This window comes from Fundulus heteroclitus, chromosome 2 (assembly GCF_011125445.2).
Source record: "Fundulus heteroclitus isolate FHET01 chromosome 2, MU-UCD_Fhet_4.1, whole genome shotgun sequence".
Lineage (NCBI taxonomy): Eukaryota > Metazoa > Chordata > Actinopteri > Cyprinodontiformes > Fundulidae > Fundulus > Fundulus heteroclitus.
This window is the reverse complement of record NC_046362.1, coordinates 18,356,576-18,384,330: the sequence shown is the minus strand read 5'-3', so window position 1 is coordinate 18,384,330 and position 27,755 is coordinate 18,356,576. Positions and strand designations below refer to the sequence as shown.

The window sequence follows — 27,755 nt, the reverse complement described above, 5'->3', positions numbered from 1 at the left end:
GGTCTGGTAAAACTTTGACGTTCACCTTTGTGATTTTCCTGGTTCTGCTTCAGGTCTGGACTCGTCTCGATCCAGCCGGGCTTTAGGCGATCTCGCTCCTTGTCTTTGTGTTTCTTGGACCGTTTCTTTTTATGCTGGCCGTTGCTGAGCTGCTGTTCAGTGCATATAGAGGTGCCATTGTGTCGGGGCTGGGGACTGGGTAAGGTGCAAGCTGGTTCCGTCCCCTCCAGTTTGGAAAGAGCAGACGGCGCGCTGAGCTTGTGTGGCGAGCACAAACCATCTGGGTTTCCCTGAAGATGATTGTTGGTTATGTCGGGCTCGGTTTTCGCCGCCGCACAGGCGTTCCCGTGGCTGGTGATGGTGCGAGCTCCGTTGGTGCCACAGTCTGCGTGAGAGGGCGACTGCAGGGGTAGACAGTGTTCTGACAGCCTTTGTTTTTTGGGGGTTTGGGAGTTGGAAGGGCCCAGGGCCAGTGAGCGTTTCTGGAGAAAAGAAGGAAAACAAATCAAAGTTTTGAAAATTTCCCAGGCTTACAGTGTGTGTATAAATAATTCCTTCATTTCAAATGGCGCTGAATTCACTTTAGAGGTATGTACATACCATTGAAAATAGCAACAGTAAAGCTTAGACACAAGACTGAATACAGGGGAAAGTACAAGTTGAGCCCTTCTCAAATAAACAAAGAAGTACATTTAAAGCCAAGTCCACATTACAAGATTTAAACCCTGACTTTGACATCTATGGATTAAAGACAAATGGGTCAATATCTGCGGCATTTTGATGTTTACCAATTCCTATAAATGTAAATGTTTCACAGTGGTTATTCTTGATTTCTATGAGCAAGTAAAAATCTATTTAAAAAACATTTTTTGGACATTAATTCACAAATTGTTGTACAAACAAAATAAAAAACAGCATTAAAAATCAATAAATACGAACAAATAAGCAAAAACAGCTTTAAACTATTTGGATTTTTTTTCCCACTGTTGTTTTTTAATGCAGAATCTACAGATCTCAAGCTCAGACCGAGATAGATCTAGAGTCCTGGGATAAACAAGTCCCCTTTCAATTGAGCTGGAGAAAACTTACAGCCATCTAACTTTTCACATAATCTAAGGACTTCTGTGACACATTCAAAATAGAAACCCTATGAGCCTTATACAAGGTGGAATCAAATACCATCTGCATAGCGGTGATGGGAAAGTTTTTCACTTAAGCTCAACATGTGCAAGCATGTACAACAGAAACACGGGCCCCAGAACAGAACCTTGAGGTACACCATAAATTAAGTTGATTTGCATAAATCCTGTAATTTAAAGCAGTCACAGAAAATTATAGGTCCCATAGCTAGGAAATAAACCATTTCAAATTAGGTCATGACACACTAATCCAATACTTGTGCCTACAGATCATAGTTTGATGGTTGACTTTATGAAGGCAGATGAGCTATAGCGCTTTAAAATTATTGTCAAAAAAGATGCTGATGATACTGAAAATCTTGCAAATTTGGCAAAATTTACATACATTGTTGTTGTTTCAAACAAAGTAAAAAGATTCTCCCACGGCATCAAAAGTCAAAGAACTTAGGTTTGTTTGTGAATGATTTCTTAGCTAGCACCAGTTATTTATAAAGCCCAGTTGTGAATCCAGACATTTCCATAAGTAACATTACGTTCCACAGAACGTTCTGTTCCACAGAACGTAATGTTACTTAACTATGGGCAATAAATTAACATGTAATTGCATTTCCCGCTGAACCTTTCTACTGATTCCAGTAAAAGCTATTTTTGTACATTATGGTATGACAGAGTTGCTAAAGTATTGTGCACTGGATTAAGATGGAAATACTGCTTCCTCAGTCATAAGGAAATTAAGAAATGGGGGAAAAAAATAATAGAAATTTTGCAACATGAATAATTACCACTGAGATGTTTTTGGCAGGACTGAGCCGTGAGGGAGAATCTCCGAGAGTTTTGTGCAACGCGTGGTTGGACTGGGGACTCCTTGGTTGGTTACTGTGCAGTGGCTGGAGTTTCCTGCAGAGAGATTTAGACAACAGCAACTTTACTTAGACAGTAACTTTAAAGGTACTGTGTCTTGCAAAAGTATCTACCCCCTTGAGATTTTTCATGAACCGTTTAAGAGCTTGCACCATTTCATAAAAAAAAAAAAACAGCTATGACAACTATGATGATGTACTCGACAAAATAATAGAAGACCTCAGCCTGCATAACTGGTCGTCCACCCCCACCCCCCCGCCTCCAAACCCACCTTAGTGGTGCCGCAGCCTTTAGGGCCTCTTAGAAAAGGTTTGATTGTACCGACAGATCATGTGACACTTAGATTGCACAGAGGTGGACTTCCTTTTCCTGATGGTGTGGCTTTTGAAGGTAACTGGTTTTATCAGTTAACCCTTTAGGGGGAGAATCTTTACACATAACCATTTTCTTTCTTTTTTTATTAATTATTATTTTTTTTTTATAAATATTTATCTCATTTCACTTAATCAACTTAGGCTATTTTGTGCAGATCTGTCACATAAAATACTTTTCAATTACAAGTTGGAATGCAACAAAAAAAAAAAAGGTAAAAAGCCCAGGGGAGCGAATACTTAAGCACTGTAAATGGCCCATAAAGCCAAACAGGAAGAACACAGTATTGCAAATCTGTGTGCAACGGGATGAGCAATTACAGCTGAAAACAAGATAGAGATGGGAGTCTTTCCACAGAAGAAAAAAAAAAAAAAAAATCACTGAAGTTGTGCAACTGCATTTTTGTAAAATAACACACAGGAGCTGTGCACAGAGACTAAACACAGTCTCCTGGTAGGAACAATGGCAGCACATTTAACCTCTCTACGGGCAAACCCCCTTTTCTGGTAATCTGCTTCCTACAGCTCCTTCCTTGAACTGATGCTATTATCAAAGTCCCTCCCTGCAGTGAGTGCTTGCCCTCTCAGTTATGGTGACAGTAATAGTAGAGTTCCTAGTCATTAAACAGAAACAACCAGCAGTGCTTTAAACGAAAGCCATCAGATAAACTGACTAAAAGACGCTTCAGATTTGCTCAAACCACGGCTTTATTGTTATTGGCAAATTACCCGGGTGAGTACAACTGCAAAGCTTTCACACTCAGCAGGGGTAGTGCAACTTGCTAGAGGGAGTTGCACTTTTTCCAAAATGGCACTGGAGCACATGGCTTCCAATGTTTTCTGGCACGCACTTAAAGATCATTCCTTAAACGCTTAGCCTTGCAAGTCTTGCCATTTGGCAGCGCGGCGCATGAAATATTTTCCGCTGCTTTGATGCGTCGATTAAAAGATTCATCTGTGCAAAGGAGTTGTCATTTAGAATCAGAGCTTTGAACAAAAAAAAAAAAATTATCACAGCAGACTGACAGTAATACGGCGCAGTAAAAATGTATTTGTCCTCCTTAAAGGGCTCTTCTGTTTAAGCTTCTTTGTGAATTTTCAGATCAAACAGATTTTTAGATCAGATCAATTTAACCTGAGTAAATAAAAAAAGGAGTTTTTAAATGATTTATTAATATATATTTATATCAAAACCAACTTGACCTAATGTGACAAAGTAGTATCCCTTTAAACTTATTGACTGTCTGTGACTTCTGTAGCGGCAACAAGGATAGCATGAAAGGTCGTCAGTATGTCACAGGCAGATTGGATCGGATTAATGTCCTGCTGCATAAACCAAGTGCATTTGATCCTAAGGTGATGAAACCTTAACTGGCCATTTTGCTTTAGCATTTTCTGATAGAGAGCAGAATTCATGGCTACATCAATTTAAAAAAAAGTTATCCAGGTCCAGAGGAAGCAAGGAGGCCCTATATGCTCACACTACCAACACCATGTTCAACTGCTGGCATGACTTTCCTTTTTTTCTTCCTTAAACGCTGTTAGTTTTACACCAGATGTGAGGAAGTGATCATCTACCAAAAAAGTTACACTTTTTTTGCTCATCAGATTTTCTTCAAAGGTCATGGGGGGAAAATTAAATATTTTGAGCTCCATTGAAGGTCCATTAAAGTTTACTCTACCGGTGGATAAAGCCCCAAATCTTTAAAAATGGCTTTGAAACCCTTCACAAACTGGTAGATGCAATTAATTTAGCTTCTCACCTGTTCTTTTGATCTGGGCATCATGTTTTAAGATGCTTTGGTCTACTTCATCCTGTCAGAATGGCTTTTATGTAAAGGATTTATAGAGTCTATGGATGTGAAAGTAATCAGGACTGGTGGGTGGCAAGTAAAACTGAAACAATGCGCAGGAAGCAACTACTTCTTTATTTTTGAAGGACCACGTTGGTTTGGATAACTTCTTCACTTACTACTTGAAATTATAATTTTTAAATAATTTTTTATATTTGCTCAGCTTACTTTTGTCTGATAATAAAATTTGTTGGAGGATGTCAAACCCTCGGGTGTGGCAAAATAAAAACAAAAAAAAGTAAAAACAGAATCACTCTGGAAGGGTGCAATCATTTTTCACTGCACTGTACATTGGATCAGTTTATTAGTCTTTTCTGCTTGACCTGCACTAGAGGCTAAACAGGCCTCTAATGCAGATAGCTAATTTTTATAGCTCATTAAAAGTAAAGCCATGTCTGCTGTCGGGACACTGCTTCACACCTTTGTGCTAAGCTAAATCATTGGCAGGTTGTGTGCAAAGATTGTGTGCATTAAAGATGTAACTGGAAATATTTACCACAAAACTGCATTTAAGCTAAGAAAAATAAGAGAAACGATACAACATTTTTCTATTTTGCCTGGTTTAATACCAACCTGATGAGGAGCCTGTGGATAAGTTGCTTCTCCTCTTCCAGATATCCAGGCCATTCTCTTTGGACGTGTTTGTAAAGCTCATCCTTTAAAGAGTAGCTGTTGTCTTTAGGATTCAGTTTACCAACCTGGAAAAGCAAAATGCCTGTTAAATGTTTTAAAATCCACAGGTGGAAGGGATAGAAGGCAGTGCAGCAGGAAAGAAGTCTAGCTAAAAATTGTAAAAGCACCAGGCCTTATTCTAAATGCTTTTTCCCTCCCCTGACACCATGCTGATGTACTGATTTCAATCACTTGCATACAAACTAATCCATCTAAATACAAATATACCTATCCCAACCATCAACTTATGCAATTACGTAAATTCCAGCCTCTGTCACCCAACCTTTTTTCAGTCAAAACACAATCTTCTCATCCAAAGATAATTAATTAATAGTCAGCCCTAATTACAGTTACCAACAGCAGTCTCCAATTGCCGATTGCATTGGGACGCTCAAACAATGTGAACACAGGAAATATACCTGAAATAGACCTAATTATATTAGAGAGATTCTTGTAATTTGCATATGTGATCACCAGAAAAGAGTGGATATCATATCATTTATATACACTACTTGATATTTGAGTCTAAAAACCAGGAACCAAGACACAAAAGGCAGTTGAATTAATTATCTCACATTCAACATGTCCTCCTTTTTTTAGTCTCTTACCTCTTCCAGTACCGAGGTCAGATCAGCCTTGTCCTTCAAGCTGGCCCTCTCCCTCTCTAGCCACAGGAGCATGTCAGGCTTCCTGTAGGGCTTTAAGGCCAGGAGATGAATGATGCGATCCCTTAAGGGCCGATGTGCCACGGGACTGGGGAGCAGGGGCCTCTTGTTGCTGGGGGAGTGCCTGTTGCTGCCGTCGGAGCCGGAGACCAGGCCCGCTTTCCTTTGCACCTTCACACACTTGCCTAATAATAAAGTAGATACACAGATTTTAAAGAGGTCTCTTTGATTAGAGCTAGTGGATCAAGAGGCTATCGCACCAATAATCTCAAGTTGTTTCATCCAGGTCACAGCTGCACTCAACTAAAAAAGAACAACGAGCTTTAAACCCATCTGATAACAGGACTCAGGCCATGAAAGCATCCTGTAAAAACAAGGCCATCCTATCCTTCCAAATCCTGTCCTGAAGATATACAAATATAGATACAAATCAAATCAAATGGGTATACAAATCATGGCCTAATTTTCTAAGTCAAGCCCACACATGAAACACTGTCAGACAATAGGGTTTAGTCATCTTATCTGTCCTGTTTTAATGGAGTCAGCTTTATGCAAGTGCAGCTGATAAGGCCACGTTTATAGGCCAGTCTGGGAAAAGTCGTTTACATGCGTAGATACACAGAGAACAGCGCAAAGCGCATGCACATTTGTGTGTGTGCAGAGGCAGCGTTGTTGCAATGGGGAGATAGTAAGTGGGCTTCTCTTAAGTAAAGAGAGGAGTTGAGAAACCGAAGCAATTAACCGACACAAGGCTTTCTTCCTGTTGCAAAACCAATACAAACGGAGCCAGGTCTCTTCTCGCGGATATCTGCAGACTGTAATCTCATTACAGCCGTAAGCCATACATTGGTTTGAAGGTTGTTAAAGGTCAAAGACTTACACCGTGTGTCCACAGAAGCGACCTGGTTGGTACTTGACTTTGTTATTTACACATCCTGCAGGTACTGCCGTCTCAAACGTCTGGAAATGTACAGCGCCTCGCAAAAGCGTTTGTGTTTAGTGAGCTTTTTCACACTTTTTCAACCAAAAAACTTCCTTCCTGAAGTCACCTAATTAAACAAACAAGAGTCCTCCTGTGTTTTAATTTAGTACAAATACAGCTGTTCCGCAAAGACCGCAGAGGTTTGTCAGAGAACATTGGTGGCAGCCTCACGAAAAGACCAAAGAAAGCTTTGGAGAAGTTTAAACCAGAATTAAGTTATAAAACAATATCTATTTTTTTTTTTAAGATCTGAAGGGGCACTGTTCAGTTCTCCATCTGAAAAGGACAAGCCCAACTGCAAGCCTACAAAGATGTGGCTGTCCACCTAAACAGGGAGGAGCATAAATCATAGACGCTGCCAGGAGCCCCATGGTACAGTTGTGTTCGAAATAATAGCAGTGCCTCAACAGCAGCAAGAAAATCACTGGTGTTATTAACATTTCAAACTCTATACCCCAGATAAGTTTCTGGGGGGTAAAATAAAGGTATAGAAAACCAACAAACCCAACAGGACAGCCATGCATACTGTGGATTCTGTGAAATTGAATGATTAACTGAAAAGGGTGTGTTCAAAAAAATAGCAGTGGTGAGTTCAATTAGAGAGGGCATCAATTAGGGAGGGTATTCTGGGAAAAAAGGGTGTTAACAGGTGATCCGTATTTAAGGATCAAGACAACTGGCATGCTGGCTGTGCATTTGTCCTAAAAAAACAAGGAAAATGGGTCGTTCAAAACACTGTTCTGAAGATGAGCGTTTCCTAATAAAAAAATTGATTAAAGAAGGGAAAACATACAAAGAGGTGCAGAAAATCATTGGCTGTTCAGCTAAAATGATCTCAAATGCCCTGAAATGGGAGCAAAAAACTGAAAAACGAGGAAGAAAAAGAAAGACAACCCCTCGAATGGACAGAAGAATAGCCAAACTGGCGAAGACTCAGCCAATGATGGGATCCAAGAGGATCAAGCAAGACCTTCAGTTGACAGTGAGTACTGTGACAATCAGAAGACGTCTTACTGAGGTTAACCTTCCAGCAAGAAGCCCCCGCAAAGTCCCACTGCTGAGAAAAAGACATGTGCAGAAGCGTTTACAATTTGCCAAAGAGCACATTGACTGGCCTGAAAAGAAATGGCATAATATCTTGTGGACAGATGAAAGCAAGATTGTTCTTTTTCGGTCTAAGGGTCACAGGCAGTACGCCCTGCAAACACAGAATTCAAGCCACAGTACTCACTGAAGACCATTAAGCATGGTGGTGCAAGCATCATGATATGGGGATGTTTTTCATACTATGGTGTTGGTCCGATTCACCGCATACAAGGGATCATGGATCAGTTCCAGTACATCAGGATCCTGGAAGAGGTCATGCTGCCATATGCTGAGGAGGAAATGCCTTTGAGGTGGACCTTTCAACAGGATAATGACCCCAAACACACCAGCAAGCGAGCAAAAGCATGGTTCCAGATGAACAAGATTCAACTGATGGAGTGGCCAGCACAATCCCCGGACCTTAATCCCATTGAAAACTTGTGGGCTGACATAAAAAGTGCAGTGCATGAGGCAAAACCAAGAAACGCTGAGGAATTGTGGAATACAGTGCAATTATCCTGGGCTGCAATACCTGTGGAACGATGCCAGAAGTTGGTTGACTCCATGCACCACAGATGTGAAGCAGTCATCAGAAACCGTGGTTTTGCAACAAAATATTAGTTTAGGATACTCAGCTAGGTTCACTTATCAAGAATTTCTTTGTTTGTACAGTACATTTTTGAGTTTCCAAGGAAAGATGGCAACACTGCTATTCTTTTGAACATGCCATTTCTTACTTTATTTGAAATATTATTATTATTATTTAAGTTTTGATGACTTTGCGCAATTGTTTTGCTTTGGAATAGAATGTACTGTGTCCCCAATGTATCTGTGTTCATTAAAGTACAATTTCTTTGAAGAATTTTGACATTTACTCATTTTTCTAAAGGCACTGCTATTATTTCGAACACAACTGTACCTCATGAGGACTTATAGATATCCACAGCTCAGACCGGAGAATCTGTTAGCAGGACAACTTAGTTGTGCACACCACATATATGGCCTTAATAGAGGAGTGGCAAAAAGAAAGTTGTTGGTGAAAGAAGGCCATATGAGTATTGTTTTCTGTTTGCCAAAAGGCATGTAGGGGATGGAAAAATGATGAAGATGGGGCTCTGAATAGATGAGACCAAAAGTTATATTTTTGACCTAAATGGAAAACCGCCGTGTTGAGAAAAACTAATGCTACCCATCACCCTGAACACAACCATGCTCACAATGAAACATAGCGGTGGCAAGATCCTGTTGAGGGAATGATTCCCTTTAGCAGAGACAGGGAAGCTGGTCAGAGTTGATGGAAAGATAGACGGAGCTAAATACAGGTTAATCCTGGAAGATGATTCATTAGAGGCTGCAAAAGAATGGAACGTGGACAGAGGTCCACCTTCCAGCAGGAATGTGACCCTAAGCATACAGCTGTAGCTAAATTAATTGTTTACATTAAAGCACTCATGTGTTTAAAGGGTCTAGTCAAAGTCAAGACCTAAATTCCATCGAGAGTCTGTGACAATACCTAGAAGTTTACGCTCACAGATGCTCTCCATCCAGTCTGACTGAGCTTGAGCTATTTTTTTTTTTGAAAAGGAATGGATACAAACTTTAAAAGACAGAACCCAAAAGACTTACTGCTGTAACTCCATATAACTGCGATTCTACGAAGCTAATTACAAACGTGTGCCTTGCTTTTCAGATTTCGGTTTAAAACAACAACAAAACATGTGTGATTGTCCTCCTCTCATAACTTATCCCATTTTGTAGCTCTTTTACATAAAATCTCAACAAATAACAAAGTTGCTGGTTATAAAGTGACAAAATACACGCATGTTCAATTGGGTATGAATACCTTTGCACTGTACTGACTGCAAGATTTATAAAAGACAGCAAGGTTACGTATCAACATTTACTTTGGAACAGGTAATGGAGGATTTCAACTTTGACTGAAATAACCTGCGGTGCAGCATTTCAAACAAGCAGCAACCAGAGCTGTCACTTCAAGAGTTTTAAACTAAAACAGCTCGAGGGACATTTTAGTTTTATGAAGGTTTGTGCCGTTTTTCCCAGAGGGACTTACAATAACTTTGAAACTTTAATCGCGCTGTGGAAGTTTTTTTCTGAGAGCGAAGTGGTAAAATTACTGGGGATAGAGTTAAATGTGTTTTAACTTGTTTCAGCAAAAAGGGGCTTAGTTGTCAGGTCTTCCTTTCCAAGCATTAAATCACACACCATTACCTAAATGGTGGACATTTTTTTTTTTTACAACCTATAATTGTGACTTAGTGTATAGGCATCTTTTTCTGAGAAGTATAGCATTATTGTACCATAAAAAGACAGAACGCCACCACAAAACAACTGTGCACTCTCTCCTGCTATGTGGCTCGCACTGAGAGCCATAACCCATTTAAATGCGTCTCCCTATGTGAAGGATATGACATGTTTCAGCAAAAGGGAAAGCCGTATTACTGCGGGCTTCTCATTGGGATTTTGTGAAGTTTGTCCCAACAGTTATCAGGTAAATTCAGCTGTAAAATTATTTCTGGAGCATATTTTATGCATGATATGCAACTGACAGATGCTGATTTCTTCAACAGCTTCAAATGTTTAGCTGTAAATTTTTAGGAAGCATAAAATAGAGATGGTACTGCACTTAAAGCCTACAGCTCAAGCTACTTAAAGCCATTTATTTACAAAGAGATATCCTGACCTTGAGGCCCCGATCACTCTAGGGTATTTGTACCCACATTCTCAGACATTTTTTAAATATCTAAACAAGAACAATTACATTCCAGCGATTGCAATTACGTAAGGGATAATGCCCTTTGAGGTGTCTATTATCAGAAATTAATGAACAACGCGGAGGCGTGAACTGTTCCAACTCTTCCATGAAGTTCATTCATTTCTGATAATGGACACCTCGAAGGGCATTATCCCGCTTATACCATGGCCACTTAATAAATAAATAAATATAAATTCAATTATTAATACTTTGATGTTTTTTTTTCACCGTTAAAATCATACGTTTTAACAAGAAGTCGCTGAGAGAACTATTTAATATAACTCGTTGCCAAGGTAACCAGCTCTGGCCACAGCACCTACAAAGTATCCTGTCAAGCCTGCTTCACACGGCAGGATTTTAAAACAGGTGGCCCATTTTCAAAGCCTGAGAGACCCCACACGTAACGATAAAAAAAATACTAGATAAAACATGTTCGCTCGTACAGTGTGCGGTGTCCGGTCAGATGGCAAAACTCAACACACCACACACAAACAGATTTCGAAGAAAATAAACATGGAATATTGGCGATAGTCTGCGGACTAATTGTAACAGAGAGAAAAAATAACAAAGAGAAAAGGTGTCGCTTAAAGAACCGGAGAGAACGTGACCGGAGGATTTACGCTATGAAATGGTGGCGAGTTGTTGTTTTTTTTTCTCTTAGGGAATCCCTCATTTCACAAACATCATTGTAATTAATACAAAAGCCGTTTTATGAACCCTTGATCTTTTATCATGTTTGCATATGATGGTTGTAGAGGAGGAACAATGACTATTTACATAGCAAATGGAAGTAGGAGCATCATGTGCCAACTAAGATTTGCTAGCTTGAAACGCATCCTAAGACATTTAAAAGCAGGGCGTTACGGCTGGGCCTCTATCATATAGTTTTATTGCCATTATGGAAAATTTCTTATCATGATGAGAATTTGGGTTTATTTTTGACAACAATAACTTCCAATTAGTAATGTCTGAAAACCCTATAAGCTATTTTCTCCACTGTTAATTCAAAATCACAATTAAATGCCGTTAATGTATGCAGTTTAGTGATAGAAATCACATTTCTTTATGTAACTTGTGTTCTGATTAAACATATTTAGAATTTTTTAATCTATATGTTACATTAATAAACGTGTTTTTTGAAAGGACAGTATTTGTATTTAAGGGGTTATAATGAAGTCACAGGCACAATGTTGCCTAAAAAGACTACAGGAAGCTGGTAATAGTCTTTTATCATAATCACAATAGTAACAATATATTGTGATAAAATTTAAAGTCCATATCGCATACTTACAGGGCATTTCTAGTCACAGTAACTAGCAAATGTAAAATTAAAGCAGCATAAAACCTAAACCATTAAAATATGTTTGGCTTTATACACGACTTAACTTTAACGTCAGAAAGCTACTCTGACTGGAAATGTTGTACTAGTTGAATTCTCACTGAATGTTTCCCAACGGAAGATCATTAGTGGTGCACCATCCTTCATCTCCAGTTCCCATAAGCATAATCCTTGGCTTTTCTACAATTAATCGCTATGGCATACATGATGACAGTATAAAGGTTCATTAAGTTGTGTTCAAATAAACTGCAATCATATGTTAGAAGGTTATAGTTGTTTTAAACGTAAAAGTCCACTTTGCTCCTGGCCCCTCTCAGACTAGCCGTTAGTTTCAGCCTCCGAGTTTAACAAATTTAATTTTTACTAAATAATGACATCATGACAGTTATTTACTACCGGTATGAAGCTACCTGCTTGAAACCTTTCAACACAACCTCACTTCAAAAATAAAATTCTGAACTGTCCCTATAAGTAGAGGAGGTAACATTTGGAAACTCCTGTTGGCCAAAGCTTACTTGGTCCTGGTTTGATCTCAATAGCTGTGCGGCTCCATATGTCCTTCTCCACCTGGGACATTCGCTCCCGTGTGGTCTGGTAAGAGTCGTCTGTGGCACAAACAGTGATCTTGTCTTGAATGCTGCCCTGGCTCTCCAGGTGATCCCTGCCCTCCCTGTACATACAAAAAAGGCATTAGAGCTCAGTCAACATTACACTTGTCTGAAGTGGCAAAAGAAATTCTGTGCCTATACGGCTTATTGTTAAACACAACAGCAACCACATGGAGTACGTTGTCCTCTTCTGAACTAACAGATTCCAATTTCTGGAGGCTAAAAACTCTGCTGTAATGTAATCTCCTAACCAGTCCTTTGACGCCGCGAAGCCTCAAATGCCGTTTCTCTGTTCTCACTCGTCACACCTCTGAGGTCCATTGCTGCCTGACAGCTTCAGGTTATAATTAAAGCTGAATGCGGCCCGGCAGGCAATGTGTCCATTGTTGTGAGTTTGAAGAGAGAAGCCAGTGTTCGGTCAAGCCCCACGGTTGCAGCCTGACACCACGTTTACTTTAAATTCCATTTGTGGTCGACGGTGGAAAAAGTTCTGTGTGCTGCTCACCCTGAGATAAACTGGCCAACGCAGTCAAAGCTGGACTGAGGCTTGTCTTTGCTGTCACTGGAAAGGTAAAATGAGAAGACTCTGAAGCCATCTGGAGATTCGGCGGTCGGTGCCGGGATCTTTATGTACTGTCAAAGATAAAAACAGAAAAAAATAGTATGAGTATGAATCTGTTAATCCCTAAAAGATGTAATATCTTTGCGGTGCCGTGCAAAACTATTTAATTTCCTTGAACACTGAAATGGTGTATTTACAAACCTCGGAGTAATTTATTGTTCATTGTATGTGGCTGACGAACACAAAGCATTACATTATTGGGGAGTGGAAGGAAAACAAAATATGGGTTTCAAATCTGCCATTAAAGCCTAAAAGTCTTTTGGGGTATGTGTCCGCCAGCTTTGCCCATCTAGACGCTAGAAGTTTTATTTTTCTTTAATAGCTTTAGCTCATTTAGAGTGGAAGGAGTGTGTGTGAACAGACAATTGTCAAGTCTGTCAGATTCCCATTTGGACAAATGTCTGGACTATGACTGGGCCATTCTAACACATGTATGTGCTTTAATCTAAACCATGCCACTGTTGCTCTGGCCTTTATGTTTACGGTTGTTGTCCTGCTGGACTGTGAACTCCCACCTTACCCTCAGGTCTTTTACCGCCTCTAACTTGTTTTCTTCCAGAATGTCCCTGTATTTAGCTCCATCCACCTTACCGTCAAATTTGACCAGCTGCCCGGTCCCTAGTAAGGTAAGGCATCGCTACGACATGATGCTGCCACCACCATGCTTCACCATGGGGATAGCATGCTCAGTGTGCTTCATATTAGATAAAGCATGTATTATTTTCCTTTGACCTTATTGTTTAACACCATAACTTTGTGGTCTTTCACAATAAATTCCATTATTATTATACGTTACATTTAGTGTCTGAAAGGTGATTAAATGTCAGACAGTTTAAGAAATATTGATATTTCAAGGCACTGCATATTAGAAGACAGCCCAAGCAATAAAACTATCTGTTTGAACAGCGATATCATGGTAATATTCAACCTTTAGCAGCTGACCGTTTTCGCTGACAGGTTTGCATTTATCTGCCGGTAATGCTATTTCACCATCGGGTTATGTAATGGGGATGTTTTATTTCTCAGAGACACAGGCCGAACCAGTTCACCATAATCTCAGAAGTGCTGCAAAGACTAAAATGACAAAACAAATTCTTTCTTTCTTTGTTTCAAAACTACTGAACACAGCCGCTGGTTTGTTATTCTTCTCCATCTAATAAATGTGACCTAAATAATCTTCCAGGCGGGCCAATCGCTAGGGCTGCGTGGCACCTCCCAGGTCAAAGAAGATGACCTGTAGTCGGTTGTAAGGAGATCCAGTCTGACAGCTAAAACATAACAGCAAAATAAAAGGAAACAGCTCTCTCACTCAGGCTTAACTTCTGGTGTTACAGGCTGTCTATTGCTCCCTCCCAGCAAACAAACCAATGGCGTAACGTCTATCTTTGTTAGAAAGCTGTTACATAAAGTGACCCAAAAACCCACTTCCACTGAAAGGATAGTTCAACATAGAAATTCATTAACCTACAGGTAACATGTCCTTTAAAAAAAAAAAAAAAAAATAGTCAGGTAGTTGCTTTCCTCTACAATGCCTGGAGCTGCGTCTCAGCCTGACAACCGCCAGTTTACCACTTTCGTCAACAACGTGTCCCAGATTCAGATAAAGCTTCCACTTCTTCTAAATCTTCCACTCTATTTATGCTAAAACTTCCAATAAAGCCTGAATTTGTTCAAGTGAAACTGCCTCTTTAGCCGCTGCTCGTAAGTGATTGATTACCAGCCTTGTGTCTGACAGCCCACTGCTCCCAGCAGATGTGACAGGCAGGACTTTAGCTGTCACAAATGCCCAGTCATGCAGCAAAACCATAAGCATTTTTTTTTTTTTTTTTTTGCAACAGGCAGCCAATGAACAGCCAGTCTCCTCGACACCCCTCCTCCTCCTCTTCTCAAACCCAACGCATGCCATTCACCCTACCCCCAACCGCCTCTAGCTTCCCCTCATGTGCGCAAGGCCACCCGAGTCAATGCAAAACGCCAAGCAGCCCGCAACGGCCCAGAACACTTGAGACACAGCTGACCATTAATTTTGACCCATTTATGTCTGGCTGTTAACAGGATGTGGTTAAACAGAATGCGCTAACTAGCATCAATCAGCCAAAACAAGCAAAAAAAAAAAAAGAATGGGAGCAGGGACAAGCAGCCTTGCTATGCCTCCTGGATCTTCCACTTGATGTGAAGCAGTGGCTGTCGTAAACAAAGACCGCCCTAAAACAGGCTCAGTAGCGCATCTCTTTTATTTTTGATAAACAAAAACGGTATTAAAGCAGCACAAAAGGTCTCTGATAAGAAGAAATGTTTAGCATTGCAATAGTGCCACCACGTCCCCTCTTTCAGTTTGATGGCAGCAGTACGAGTCCCCCTCCAGCCATGCATTAGATCTGCCTGTCACCCCGATCCATGCCGCCGTACACACTTCACATTCTAATTCTAATCAATGTCACTCGGGGTCAGACCGTTGAGAGGTCACCCCCACTTTATTCACAGCTTCCTTCCCAAGCTTCATAACCATATGTCATTTAACCCATTAGTTCCCAGCGGTACCCGACTCCCGCAAGTAGAGCCGTCCTGGGTAATCACAGGATCACAAGCGTAGCCCCGAAAGTGCTACGAAACCACAGAGAAGCCCGTCAGAGAAGCCTGTGTTCATGTGAACAGTCAGTCAGGGAGTAATTGTTTGATCTGTTGGATAGCAGCCAACTAGCTTAGCACAAGGCCTTGTGAGAATAAAAAAGAAAAAGAACGTGGCTCTATATCAAACAAAGTTCTTAAACGGATATTATGGAATTTCAAGAGTGAATTCCAAGTGGATTTCTACCGTCTTATCAACACTTTAACATCTCAATCTCTTTTTTGCATTACTTAAAAAATGTATGTGACTCAAAGGAGCAATAAGTAAGAACTTTTGTGTAAAATTAACCAAAATAATTTTAATTTGCCACTCAAGATGGAAGTAACATTCCTTATAAACAGTCGGTCCTCTCTATCAGCAATGTCTTAGTCAAGTTTTTCTCCTGTGCGGATACAGCTTCAGTGTGGTGTGTTGCTCCTGTTTACTTCCTGGTTCCTGAGCCAATCATATCAGAGTCTCCAGGGCTGACAGAAACAGAGCGCAGCATTTGGTATTTGATGTTGGAAAAAGAGCAGCGGCCTGCACACACGTAAGCCTGTAAGATAAGCGGACCCCAAATAGAACAGAATACAACAACATATATTTATCCCATGTAACTAAAAATTTCTCTGGGGTCGGTGGGAAGCGTATTTGGCCACGTGTCACAACAGCAACGGACGGTTGAGGTAACGACATAGGCAGTTGTCAGCTGCAGGCTGTTGGCCCTTTTTAGATCCCCACGACTGTGTGGGCAAGCTATTTATTCAACAATAACAACTTACTTTGGCAGACTAGTCTTCACTCGTCATCCTAAATTTAGCCACGCAACATCCTCGTCTCTCTTGACGTGGCAACCTCCACAACACTTCCCAAAGGGAAGAGTGTGATGTTCTGATATGAAACATGAGGTGTCATTATTACTTATTCCTCCTTAAAGAACCAAAAATAAATAAATAAATATATATATATTACTCTAATAATGTTTATGCTTGCTTGCATTGTCTTCCAACAGTACTTGGACCAGGTACCCTAACATTTTGTATGTTGCAGTGCATGTTTCCCAGAGAACAAACAGTACTGCAGACTACAGCCTTCAGCATAGATAACCATAGACTAGCTGACTAGACGTCTAATGCAACCAAGACTGTGATGTTTATAAAATAGCATTCACATGTATTGGTACTGATTTCTTTAGGTTGGAGGTGGTTTAAGATTGAATAGATACTTCATGGAACTTAGGTGAGCTCTCCAATGAGGACGTCTGTCCTAGTCTCCGCACTGAGGTCGTTTACACGGCTGTATGCTGCAGGAAAGGGATTGATTGCTGACAACATCACAGAATACCAGGTCAGAAAGAAAATCTAAATAGTTTTTTTCAACTGAGGACAGTTGTTTTGTTTGATCATTGCAAAACCTAAAGGCCTCCAACCTCCTCCTGATTAGATAAAATAATTAGTTGTCATCAGTTATCACTATTTAAAAAGGCAAATAAGTGATCGAGCCTCCTGATTCAATTTGCACCTTGTAATGAGCGATATGGTTTCATTGATAACTGTTGATGGTTTCAAGGTTTGTCGATACCATAAACTTAATCACCGGCATAAAGACCAATTGAATTTTGCTCTATTGTTTTTTTTTTTTTTATACAGTTTTCATTTCATTGAAACTCCCTTTGCATTTTTCTCTACATGCGTACACAGCTTTCTATCTTTTTTTAATAAAATGTAAATTTGAAAAATAATGGAGAACTAGCTGTCAAACGTCTATCACTGAACTACTTTGACAGCCCTGACAATTCAAATTATGCATGGGTTGGTTACCTACCAAAGGCTTTAAATAGTTACAGTCTCAAAACCACAAAAATGTTGTCAAAACGTTCCTTCAGTTTAAGTCCATCTATTAAGATAAACAAGAAAGTACCAGTGACCAAATTTTCCTCCGGCAGTTTGGAGCAGAATATTTACATCTGTTCCTAACATGTTCCGGTGCACTGTGGATCCTTACTTAAGATCTCTTTTTTACAAGAAAGAACATTAGCTTATAGCCAAATCATTTTGTGGAAACTAAAGGAGGGCCGCCCATTAAGGCCGAGACCCACCAAACCGTCCACTCAGACCGATAGATACAGATTGTTTTTCTGACGTACACCAGACTTGGCAGGAAACCTCGTGCAGTTTACCTTGCGGTTCAGAGATTTTATTTCGTATTTTCCCCAAAAGCAGATGTGTTTTACTTTGGCATCGTGTTGCTCTTCCTGTCTGATTCATGACTTTCCCGTCAAAATGCTGCATAGTCTGTACGGCCCCATTCACTTCACCCAGATCTAATTGCTACGATTTCATACAATGATTTTCCGTCGGATCGGAGAATTTGATGTGTCGTGGCCTTTATTGTTGTTACTGTAACACTTTTCTGAAAGTACAGTTAGCATAATAGGATTCAAGAGCAGCAGGTGAGTTAAGAAGCAGACCGCATTTTCCATACTTGAGAGCAGGAATTGGTTAAGCAGCTGTAAAAATAATAACAATAATAATACATAATTATATGAAAGGCTACATCTGTGAAAACATTCAAAAAGTTTTGCCTGAGGTTGATTTTAAATTTATCTCACCATTTGTGACTGAAATGTCGAAGAAAAAAAACAATAGCTTTTGCTGAAACTACTCGGTAAGTTATTCCTGAGTGCATAACACTTGCCAATATGCACACTGTGTTCACTCAGTCAGGTGTGTGTTTATGTATCAAAATAAAAATAACAATAAGCAACAATAGCCATAATACTCAATGTTTCAATATTTTTGCAACAAGGAATAATTTTTAGTTTATTAAAAGGGACAGTGGAAACATGTTAAGGGTGACCAATAGAGTTGATTCTCACATCACAACAAAAAAAGATTACAAACAGAGATGCATATACATTCTACAATCATTATAAAACCATTTCTTCCGTAAAACTTATACCTGTAATTTCTTTTACAGTCATGAGATGACATGTTTATTATTTTTCTTTATTAGTCGGCTTTTTTTGGCTGCATACTGGCAACAAGTAAAGCCAACTCAGCAAAACTGCTGCGGTGTCAACAGCTTCAACAATCAAAACTATGAGCTCAGGGGATTTTACTCATTATCACAGCCAAGGTTTTATTATCTCCCCACCCATCCTGATGGGATTAACTCTGACTTTTGGCATATTCAATCAATATGCAAACAGGTTTTTTTGCCTGTCAGTCAAACAGTAGGCGTAAGGCAGAAAGACAGAGTCATGGGCATTTCCACATGGAGCTTTGGCTGGATTCCCCCAAGGCTGTCAGCGTATGAGTGCGTACGTGTGTGTTGCGTCCTTTTTTTTTTTTTTTTTGTGTTTTTGTTTTTCAGCAGAGCAAACCTCATAGTGTCACAGGTCACATGCAGAAGTGAGGTCAAACATCTAGCTTTTGGCTGAGGCTAAATGTCAACACAGAGACTTGTTTTCAGCTAGAGTCTGTGGAATCACGGCACCGGCTCATCATGGAATAGCATGGGACACATGCAACAAAAAATAAATAAGTCACAAACGGGCCAAAAAAACAACAACACTGCACACGTGACATTTTTATCAAGTTGACAAAACTTCACATGCAGCTGATAACTTGCTGCTAATAGCTGAAAGAGAAACAGAGCTCCAGCACTCCCAGGTCAAGAACCGGAGAAACGTGTGCATACATGCCACGGATATGAGCTCTGGTTACATAGCTCTGCATAATTGCATGTGTTTCTTTTCGTGCTGTGTCAACACTTTGGGTTTTATTTAAGCTGCTGGATGTCACGCTACATTCATATTAAAAACGAGGCGTTGCGGTACCCTGAAACTGGAGTTAATGGAAGAAAAATGCAAAGAAGAATGAAGAAATAAACTCCTACAAACATATTCTTTCGTTCTAGATTTGAGGAGTTAAAAATATCGACTTTCCTGTTGTGAATGTTTTCAGAGTGATGAGATGTTGCAAAATTAAAATGTTTACATTTAGGCATGATTTAGCTGCAGGCACTGGGGTGTACATGGTTTTAAAAACTTGTGGCTTTAAAAACCTTTAAGGTTTTAGTCCCCCCCCCCCCCCCCCCCCCCCCCCCCCACCCCCTGTAAGTGAAAGAAAAAATGGCTTTCTGCTCCTGTTGTTTGTATTGCAGCATTCTAGCTACCTGAAAGAAAAAAAAAAGATAAACAATGTTTTTGACTGAATTATTAGTGCACAATTTAAAACAGTCAGAGCTGAACTACATAATGTTTAACTACTATCAGATTTTTTTGTACAGTGTACGGCTTTTAAACTTTTTATTCTATCAGTGACAGCACAACGCAGAAATATCTAAATTTCTATCGGCTTTTAGACAGAGCACCTGAAGTAGGCCTAGGATTTGCTTCATCTGCTTCATCTGCTTATCTATAGGAGCGATGGTGGCTCAGTGGGAAAAATAGTCTACTTGCAGTCCAAAAGGTGTCGAATTGATTTTTTTTTTTTGCCAAAAATTGATGCGCGACTGGACAAAGCACTTAAATACCCACGAATCTGCACACTGGTGGCCAAATGTGTGCACACTTGTTACTGCGTCAGTTATTGATATGACTAGAAAGGTAATATGTACCAAATTCAGTCCATTTATCGTCACCGTTTAAAAAAGTTCTAAAACTTTTCTACTTGTTAAACCAAGACTGGATAATTTTACACTGGTGAAAGACATTTTGGTGATACTGTATGTGAAAGCTGTACTCCATTTGTGGAGACAGAAAATGTTATTTTGTTCTTACTAGGACCACCTAGTAAGAACTAGGACCTCTACTGGAAAACTATGTTTAGAGAAATCAAACTTCCATAAGAGATTATTAAAAAACTGAAATTCATGAAATCCTGTAAAAAAAACAAACTACAAAAAAATCGTATCAATTTTTTTTTTTTTAGAAAATCAAGAAGCCAAAGCACGGTTCGAATGCTAAACACCCCTAGCCAGCTTTATTTATCTAGCTAAGAATGAAAGAGAAAATTTGTATTTTTTTTTTTTTTTTTTTTTTTGCGTTACAGGGTTCTAATTATGATCCCCAAGACATTCAATCTGATGATCATTAATCAGAACAAAGCTTAATTGGATAATTTTCTGATCACAAACTTTCAATAAAATTCAGCAGGTTATCATTAAACGCAGCGAGGCTTGTGGTGCAGCAAAAATCACCCTCATTATAAAGGGCATGAATTACTGGTAGCTGTTGGACAGTTACAGTCGGAGCTACCAGATGACGGTCCCTTTTCAGTGCAGCCCCCACCTCTCCCAATGAGAGCAGCCTAATACAATAACTGCCTCTGTGGCTGCCGTCCAGCTACATCTGCTAATCCAGGCCCTGTGTGTTTGGAGATGTCAAATACTTTCAAGCTGTTATGAGGTGTGAACTGGACTGGAACAGAAAATCCTGGCAGTGCGGGTGGCTCAGCAGCTGGACGAGGACAAGGTCCTGTATGTTGTTGTTCTTTTAAAAGTTCATCTGCGACTTTATGAGCATGGCCGAACTGGGTATTTTCAGGAAAATATAATTGACAGTATATAAACATAATAAGATCTACTTTTGGCCAGTACTTTTGTATAATAAAGCCAAGCATCTGCAGGGAAAGATGAGGAGACTTTCTGACTGTGTCTCTCTTTGCTTTGCAGATGAAGGCAAGCAGATCTGGTATGTGACACGGCAGAGCTGAGATGGAAGTCGGCACCTTGATATGTGATTTGCTCTAAAGTCTTTTCCTCCTGCCCCAGCCTGTACTGACACTAGTTACCATTGTCTCCTCATCTGAGCCTACTCAGCCGAAACTGCTCTGTGAGCTGCCCGTCTTTTGTTCTAGCTTCTTCCCCCACAAAGCTGAGTGCAACGGCCTGTCGGGCAGCCTGGATTATTCATGAACCGCGGGGACGTGTGGCTGTGTGTTGCTGGGTGGTAAAGGGACCGATCGGGGTGGATTGGGGGCTTGGACGTGTGTGGAAGGGATGAGGGGGTGGCCTCGGTGATTCCCATTGGAGCCAGTGCATGAAGGATGGCTCTAAATAGTTCTCCCTCTAGGAATGTGCAAGCCACTACAAGGAGGAGGTGTTAGATTTTGGCATTTCTATCTAGCTACTAAAATGATGGATGCCACCATCTATCATCCGGTGGATTAGTCTGCTTTTTATCACCCGAAGAAAACACAGTTTAACCCTCGCCTGGTGACAGTTTCAGTCAAGTCAGGGCAACAACGTTCACAATAATGAAATTAAATATTTGCAGGGTCTACGGATTAAATATTTCCAGCAACACATAATTTTTTTTTGATCATAAAACACATTTCAATCCCCTTACAGTCTATTTTTAGTGAGCCTCGATGGATGCTGTAGTGATGTTTGAGGATCTACTCACTGAAGGGGGTTGGTAGATGTAAAAAAAAAAAAAAAAAAAAAAAGGAGGCGGAGGGGGGTGGCTGGGTACGACGCGAATTAGTGCTGGGATATGGGGATGGGCAACTGTCGAGCCACCCCCAAGGTACTGCATGTTATGCCAAGCAGAATCAGCCTTTTTTCCAGGAAACTGGGGCTAATCTGTCAACCGCAACAAATGCTTGCCGTCTCTCTACACTTGACAACGCCATCCCTCCTCAGAGGTGCCTTCCACATCAACATGGAGTGAGATGGTACTTAAATGCCAGCAATTACATCAAAGAAAAGTGTAGAAAATGATTTTTAATCAATACCAATCTTTCTAGTTATCATTGTCAGAATACACTCAATATAATGCACTCTGCCTTTTTTATCCTTGAATAACTAGTACTGAATACCCAAGGTGGTGTGAAAGGTTAAGATTTGGTTAGATTGGGTCATTTTCTGTAAACGACACAAAGCCTACTGGGGGGAAATGTGGTTATGTGCCGTGATTCCAGTCAATATCTACAAGCTAGAAGTTGGTCCCCATTATTTTCAGTTTAGTTAGAGTCAGTTGTCCTAAAAATGAATCAGAGCTACAGAAAATTTTAGTTGTTTATATAAACAAAACCTTATTACATTGTGAGATTTGAGTATTATGATTATTTGCGGTTTCTAAATAATTAAAATCCCCCATTACTAGGAGAAATAATCAGAATTATGAAATGTAAATGGACGGATGTGCAAACAGATTCAGAGCTGGATTAGACCTTAGACGTCAGTGATTTTATTTAACTTGTTTGTGCTTTTCTGTTTTAGTGAAACAGTCCCACAAAAATCTTAAATCCCTGTTCCTTACTCTCATTACAGAACTTTCTCTCCACACAAAAAGTCATACGGTAAACCTTTACAAATTCAAGGTTTTGCTTATTAACACTGAGGGAAATTCACACAGCCCCAAATCAGAAATTCAGCAAAGTGATGTGGGAAATTTGGTTGGATAGACTGAAAAGGTCAGGCAAAGCTCTGGTTCAATTTACCCTTTCGCCAATTTGTACCATCACTTGGTGTCCACTCATTCTTCCATTTCGTGACCTTAAACATAAGAGTCATTCCCTTGTGCATTTGAATTTAATTTATTTGTAGTTCAGTAACTTGATCAAATATGGAGATATATGATAAAAAAATGTATTCTCATATAGTTTAATAAAATTGTTCATATTATTTCCAATGCGTACATGGTTTCTCTGAGATGACCTGTGAGGAACTAATGATCTTTAAATGAGTATCAAGGATATATGGATAGATTGATGGATGGATGGATGGATGATTTTTTTTTTCTGAAAACTTGAATTGCAGCCCATTTTTTCATTTATTGAGTTTCTGATTCCCCTTTAGACAAGATGGGTTTTATTAAAAGGTGACAGATTATGAGCCCATAAAACCAGAATAACTTGCTATCTTCTGTTGGTAGATGCTGTAACATGTAACTGCAATTGCTGAAAGACAGGACCATTCTGTTCCAAAAATCCTAGGTCTGATATTCAGAAGAGGCAAAACAGACTGAAACTTGTTGCTTTTCCGTGTGGGAGTACATCTCTCTCTTTCATTTATCTCTCCTAATGTTTTAGTTATGTTTTTCCACAGTCTTAATGTCAGAATCTGAACGTTGTTGGTTTGGATGGTACTGTACATAGTTAAGCTCACCACCCCCTAAAAAAAATTTGGTTCTTATCACATCCTACTAAATCTAGCATTAAAACTGAAAAAAACAGCATTTTAGACATTTTAGCCATTATCTATTTCGGCCAAAAAAAAAAGCAAAAATGAGAATGTAGAGTGCGGGGAAATCTAAGGCACTGGCTAACTGCATCCATATACATTTACAGGGTTTCAGCCCAATCCAATGGCTACTGATCAGATGCATTTTCTAAAGTTTAGCTTTGGCAGTTTATTGGCCTCAACCTTTGAAAATGCCAAGGGGTAGAACATATCAGGAATGATCTCAAAACAATTACCATATTTGGCAAACAGTATGAGTTGGGTTTTAAGCCATTACCAAATGGTGGGAGTACATCTCTCTCTTCCAAATGGAAGCCAATATTCGACAGCTATAAAGATGAGTCAAAGGTGGAAGTTTTTAAGACAGTTAGTAATGTTCCCAAAAGTGAATAATGTTGATCATGCTTTTGTTTAGAGAAAATGATTCATTTCAGATCCTCTAGGCCTTAGTTATCAAGTTAAGTTTAAAAGAGTATGACAATCCTGCTACAAAGAGACTGGCCATCTAGATGTGTTAGCAAAGGCTAACAAGTAGCATTTTCTCTCTAAAATAAGCCAATGGTGTAGGTCTGCAAAGCGGCCTCTAACCAAACCACAACGGTTTTGAAGCAATATCCTTTGGACAAAAGAGGACAAAAATCAAGATGTTGAGCTACCCACCCCCTATCTTTAGCAAACCTAAATGCAGCATATCAGTCCAAGGACGTTTTACCAACTGTCAAGCACGGTTGTGGAGTGCTGGTGATTTGGGCCTCGTTCTACTGCCACGGGACTTTGACCTCAAATGTGAGGCCATCTGTCTGAAGCTAGGCAGAAATTAGGCTATTGAACATAGGAGTGACCACAAGTACAACAGAAAACCTACAACACAATGAGGATAAGGGCTTGTGGTGTACCAATGAGTAAGTCCACATAAAGTTTTAAAAGTGGGATAATTTTTTTTTTCAAAAGTAACATTTAAAAAAGAATGACAATGGCACACAGCAGAAGATTGGCTAACTGTGGTTGTGTTAGCTAGTGAGTATAAAGAGGTAGTCTAATATAACAATCTATTCCTGCACTTTGATTAGGTTAAAACAGTGCAGGAATAGCAAGACAACTTATCATACACAATATGCTAAAAAGCTGTTTTTTTTAATCCATCTTTACTTCTTTAAAAAAAAACAACAACACTGCTACCACTATTCTCTTAAAAAGTTCGCCTTACCATCAGGAGTCCCATAAGACTTGTTTCCATAAAATACTGTGTGATCAAAAGAACTAAACAACAACCCAGAGAGCCTTAGGCATAGAGAGAATGCAAACAATTTGCCTTGCTTAACACATCTGGGTGAATAGAAAGGCGTGTGCCCTTTCAGAAACACGTGGGACAGCTCTCCCTCTCACTGCTATGCCACTGGGAGAAGACGGCGATCAAACGACATTCCAGTTATTGTTATTCTAATTAGTGTCCAGAAAAAAAAAAAAAAAACAGTGATGTGTACGTGCACATGTACACACTCACACAGTGCTGAAGCTTATTTTCGGTGCGAGCACGAGGCGAAGCGGGGGTAGTGAGTCAGAGCAGCCAAGTGTGAGATAGAAGCCCTGATGTCTCCCAAGGATTCAGCCAAGGCACGGGGTGAAACGGCACAATAATCAACAAGGCCGGCGGGGGGGTGGGGGGTGGGGGGGGAGCCTAGGGGAAGCTCTGCCTTCACATACAGCCGTCATGAGAATATCTTTAAGAGGACCTCCACATTCCCCTCATCCTCACACAGGCTGCCTTTATGTGACAGCTGTGCACATAAAAAGAGACAGGGCTATAAACCAAAACAACTAACCTGGCTACTGTAATTCAACATTCATCAGCCAAGAGTGAAATTAAACTGTCGTAACACCTGACAGAGCACAGTATACTCTTCCCAACTTCAATGTCCATGTTTACTCGCACAAAAATACACCCGTAAACCTTTTTTTTTCTTGATGCGACAGTGTAATTGTGTAAAACAAATTTCCCATGTAGTTGATTATTAAGAGTTTTTTTTTATGATGATCTACAAATGAGTCAATCAACAAATTGAAGAATTTGTTGATTGACTCGTGGCACGCGTGTCATATTTACAGGTTTCAGATCATCAAACGAATGCTTCTGTAAGACAAAGATAACCTGATTAAAATGACTAAAAACAGTTGTAAAATGAAGATTTTATTCATAAAAGGGAAAAAAAGCTATCTTCACTTCATTGAGCATAAACAGTCTGACTGAGATGCTTGCATCAGTCTAATCGTCTTTTAAAGGTAGAGTTGCCGATTTTTCTAAAAGTTTCCCCAAGCCCATTTTTGAATAACTGCACATGCACAAGAACGGTTTACCGGTTCTTCCACTCCTCTGGGGGATCGCGTGAAAACAATCTCCCAAACCCACTCTGGTTTAATTTGTTTCTACTGAGGCCTTTCTCTTTTTCCTATGACCCTGAGCCATGTTCATAGTATACGGTGAGAGCAGCAGAGCTACAATGAACGGCTAACACCGAAGCTAACCGCTAAGCTAACCTGATACATAAACACTAAAAGTGCAAACTAACAAGGAACGTGCACGCACACTGGCGTTACGTGAGCGCTTCAGAATGATTGACCTGTGGGACAACCAATAGATAAGACGATTCCCCAGAACTGGAGGGACAGAGGGGCGTGACGGCAGGACTAAACCTCTGACGAATCCCTGACCTTTGGTGCAAATGGCAGTGATTGGTTAGAGTTTTTACACGCTTTCACAGAGATCACATTTTGTACCCCCTTTTTTTCTAAATACATAGCGTATTGACTACTTTCAGGATGAAAGGAGTATTTTACCCAGTATAACAAAAAGTGTTTCAGAACAGGATTACCAACTATAACTTTAAATCTGGAGTTTAACTAATCCAAAACTTTCATTTTACGTTTTTCTTTTGTGGTAATTAGAAGTTGACTTCATGGTGTTCTTTACATTCTGGTCTTGCCACATAAACCAAGTTTGCTTGAGGTTAAGGTGGTAAACTGATTGCCAGATATTCTCCTTCAAGATTTTCTAGAGAACAGAATTTGTGATTCTGTAAATTACGCCACACCCTTTGGAACTTGTCAATGGATGCTGATTCTCCCCAGTGTTTGGTCGAATCATGAACGCTGACCTTAACTGAGGCTGGTGGTGCTTGAGTTTTGTTCCGGGTTCCTGTGTGACCTCCTGGCTAAGTTATCGATGTGTTCTTGGAGTACATTTGGCAGACTAGCCACACCCGGGAAGGTTCACTGTTATTTGTTTTCTCAATTTGTCAGTAATGGCTTAAAATCTTTTACTTTGCAACGCTTTCCAGGCTGATAATTAGTTTTTCATCTGTTCTTGGGTTTCTTGAGAAAAAGGCATAATTTGTTTTTTGTTTTTTTATCTTTTTGCCTACTTCATGTTGTCATACAGGTTCTATTTACATGAGTTCTTGTTTCTACAGGTCTTACAGTGATCAGGCCAGCGTGTGACTTGTGAAATCAAACGCAGCTTTATAGAAAATGTGTTCAATCACAGGTAAATCAGGAATTAACAAGGGAGACAATTACTTTTTTTCCACTTGGGGCCAGCTTAGTTATAATCCCCCCATATAGATAAAATCATGTTTTGAAAACCAATCAGGTTATGTTTGTATCTTATTAACATCTGTTTTATGATCTAAAACTTTAATTGGACCCAAATGCAGAAACAAGGGATCTGTGAGTGGGGAATTTTTTTCTATCAACAGCCATAACACAGTGGATTTATTAAATTAGATCTTTTTACTGCAAAATAGAAATCTATAATCACAGAGGCAGTTCTGCCACAGCCCCAAAGGAAAATAAGCACTAGGACGTGAAATTCCAGCCCATGGGAACCCAAACCAGTTCTGAATGCATTTCTTAATCTTTCCAGAATTTACTGTCTGTCTCTGGTCCAGATGCAGGTTATTGATCAGATCCATTCAGTTTGTAACATT

The 27,755-nt window shown here is 39.8% G+C and overlaps 1 protein-coding gene across 1 annotated transcript in view; it reads right to left on the bottom strand.

The window, feature by feature from the left end:
- Positions 1 to 27,755, bottom strand: part of LOC105919699 (RNA polymerase II elongation factor ELL) — a 39,615-nt gene that overhangs the window by 5,822 nt on the left and 6,038 nt on the right. Inside the window, exons 3-8 of the mRNA XM_012855066.3 lie at positions 12,855 to 12,982; positions 12,257 to 12,411; positions 5,505 to 5,746; positions 4,798 to 4,922; positions 1,922 to 2,036; positions 26 to 482 (exon numbers count right to left, since the gene is read on the bottom strand). Of these exons, the coding sequence (XP_012710520.3) occupies positions 26 to 482; positions 1,922 to 2,036; positions 4,798 to 4,922; positions 5,505 to 5,746; positions 12,257 to 12,411; positions 12,855 to 12,982 (1,222 nt within the window). The remainder of the gene's footprint in view (positions 1 to 25; positions 483 to 1,921; positions 2,037 to 4,797; positions 4,923 to 5,504; positions 5,747 to 12,256; positions 12,412 to 12,854; positions 12,983 to 27,755) is intronic.